The sequence below is a fragment of the Buceros rhinoceros genome, unplaced genomic scaffold (assembly GCF_000710305.1).
Source record: "Buceros rhinoceros silvestris isolate BGI_N320 unplaced genomic scaffold, ASM71030v1 scaffold532, whole genome shotgun sequence".
In the NCBI taxonomy this organism is placed as follows: domain Eukaryota; kingdom Metazoa; phylum Chordata; class Aves; order Bucerotiformes; family Bucerotidae; genus Buceros; species Buceros rhinoceros.
In genome coordinates, this window is record NW_010400417.1 from 5687 (window position 1) to 8455 (window position 2769).

At 50.6% G+C, this 2769-nt stretch overlaps 1 protein-coding gene across 1 annotated transcript in view; it reads left to right on the top strand.

The window, feature by feature from the left end:
* Positions 1 to 224: 224 nt before the first annotated feature.
* LOC104489639 (UDP-glucuronosyltransferase 2A1-like) overlaps positions 225 to 2769 on the top strand; it is a 12537-nt gene continuing 9992 nt past the window's right edge. The window contains exon 1 of the mRNA XM_010131825.1: positions 225 to 960. Within this exon, the coding sequence (XP_010130127.1) occupies positions 225 to 960 (736 nt within the window). The remainder of the gene's footprint in view (positions 961 to 2769) is intronic.

A 2769-nucleotide genomic window follows, 5' to 3' on the forward strand; every position in this document is an offset into this window, starting at 1 on the left:
CCTTGGGGGAACCCTACAGGGTAGAAGGTAGATAGGGAAAAGTGAATCAACCAAACATCTTTTTCTGTCTTTTCAGAGCTGAGACCAAACGTCGGTTTTAAAGGCCCCACCTGTACAACAGTAAACTCTTGTTTGTTGCTAAGAGCCACAGAACACAACGGAGAGGTGCAGCACTCCTAGCTGGAAGGAAGAACTCCCAGGCTTATCCAGCCCTACATCCTGCCATGGCCGCAAAAGCTGCCAGCTCTAAAAAATACCTCCAGCTGCTCCTTTTTCCGGTCACCCTTCTCGGGCCTGTCTTCTGTGGGAACGTGTTGGTCTGGCCAGCGGAAGGCAGCCACTGGCTGAACGTGCAGGGAGTTATACGGGAGCTCATCCACCGTGGGCACAGTGTTACCATCCTGGTACACAGTTCTTCCCTCTACATTAAGCCCAGAGCAGATGCTGCAGAGAAGTTTGAGGTCTATGACGTGCCCTTCCAGACAGACACTCTTAGGAATATGATTGACGATGCGGTGGCACTGTGGGTGAATAACAGGCCAACCATCTTGACCTTCTGGCAGTTTTACAAGGAGCTGGGAAAACAGTCTGAAAACTGGAATCAGATAGCCAGGATGATATGCGATGCGGCGCTAACCAACCAAGAGCTGATGGCCCGCCTGCAGAGGTCTAACTATGACGTGGTGCTGTCAGACCCGGCGGCCCTCTGTGGAGACCTCCTGGCTCTCAAGCTGGCCATCCCCTTCATCTACTCACTGCGCTTCTCCCCAGCCTCCACCATGGAAAGGAACTGCGGCAAGATTCCAGCCCCACCATCCTACGTGCCCGCAGCCCTATCTGAGCTCTCCGACCGCATGTCCTTCAGCGAGAGAGTAAAGAACATCGTGTCCTACCACGTGCAAGAGCACATTTTCCAGACCTTCTGGGGGGAATGGGATGTCTATTACAGCAAGATCTTAGGTAAGCCTTCTGTTACTTCAATTCTCATTACACAGCCTCCTGCCTTGTGACCTGCAGAGCTAGGAACCTGACAGGGCTGGAAAATCAGTCTGAGAGATTTTGACATTGTGTCCCTGTGTGGAAAAGGGAATGAGCCAGCAGGGTCCATCAGCTGGACCCACTCCCCTGACAGGGTGCTGTGCTGCTATGCCATTGCATTGAGACAGGGATCAGTGGTCATTCCAATTCATGAATTTACCTCTAGCCATAATTATTTTTAAGGTGGAGGTTAAAACTACTTCTGCACCATTTAGGGCCCTCAGTAAGGAAGCTTAGCTTACAAGTTTGCCCCTCCAATGACTGCTTGCACAGAAAGCAGTCAGGAACAGAGCTGTTTTCCTAATCCAGAGTATCATACGAAGGAGGGGGGAGCTGGTGGACGACGCGCCAACCCTGCCACCCTCAGTGTGAAATGCATTAGGTCTTTGTAATACAGATTTCACTTACGTCACTGGACTTACAAAACCAATCCTCTCTGCACAAGACAAGTCTTATTTAAAACATGCCCTCCACTCACAAGCAAACAGTGAAAGCAACAAGTCTGCAGGCTTTTCTTCTGACCTGTTTTGAGTGATTATGTAGAAAAATATGTCTATCTAAGTACTAACCACATGTGATCAACATGCCATTTTTACTAAACTCACACTAAGCTCATGAAAAAATGCACTTGCAAATCTCTCAGGGTTCGGTTGCCTGCAGATACCAGCATGCTGCAGCACTCCACAAGCACACCAAACTGTTGTCACGTGCACAGCAGATGAGATATCTCGGCTTGGTTTCTCATGGCCCAGCTGCTTCCATCACCCTCATTTTCATCCTGGAAAAGATGCTCTAAGCAGCACAGAAGCTGTAGCAACAGCCTGGCAAAACAACATTAGGAAAACATTGCATAACAGACCGGGGCAGAAGACCAGTAATGATGATTTTTAGCACAGTGAGGAGGACTTACATTATTTCTTAACTGCCTATCTGAAGAATGACCGTAAATAAAACCGCTTAACAGATTTTCTGGTTCAACTTATAGGAAATAATTGGCACCTAGTGGCAGGCAGGTCAGCCCACACCATCACCTACCAGCTTCGGCCTCCTGCGACACATACTCTGGAAGAGGCAAGTTCACGTGAGGACAGTCTTACCCTGATACTGGAGTGACTTGTCGTGTAGTTTCACTCAGTTCGAAGTGCAACTTTTTAGCCGCAGCCCTGGATCACCGCCTTAAGCGCACTGTAAATGGATGCTCAGTGGCTTTAAAGAGCAAAAGGGGGCCTACACAGTGGGTGAACATCTTTGCTGCATACCAGCTGTGCTTCGAAGAGCCAGAAGAATGAAAAAGTCACCTGTCCCACCAAACAAGTAACATAGAGACTGTAGTTAGAGAGGCAGGTGGGCCAGGATGACCAACAGGACAGTTGTCACTGTATAGAGCCCCCCAGGGCTGACAGCCCCCCCCATTGCTACACAGGAAGCACATCTCCCAGCTTCAGCAAGCTATTTACCATGAGATGGTGCCAGCTCGTTCCAGTCACCAGGACAGGATTTCATGCCAGCTCCCTTGGCTGCCTGCCCTCCGGAGCAAGGCAGTGTCGTGCATGCCAAGCCCACGCTGCTCCAGGTGAAGGAAGGCCGGGGGGGCATTGTCACGCAGGGCAGGCTACGGCTGGGAAGGAGGTGGCAGTGCTGTGGCTGATGGCTGTTCTGGGCTGGGAGGCCAGAGGAAGGGGGTTGTTCTGGCTGGCTGACAAAAGGCACTGGGCGAAAGGGGAGAACAAA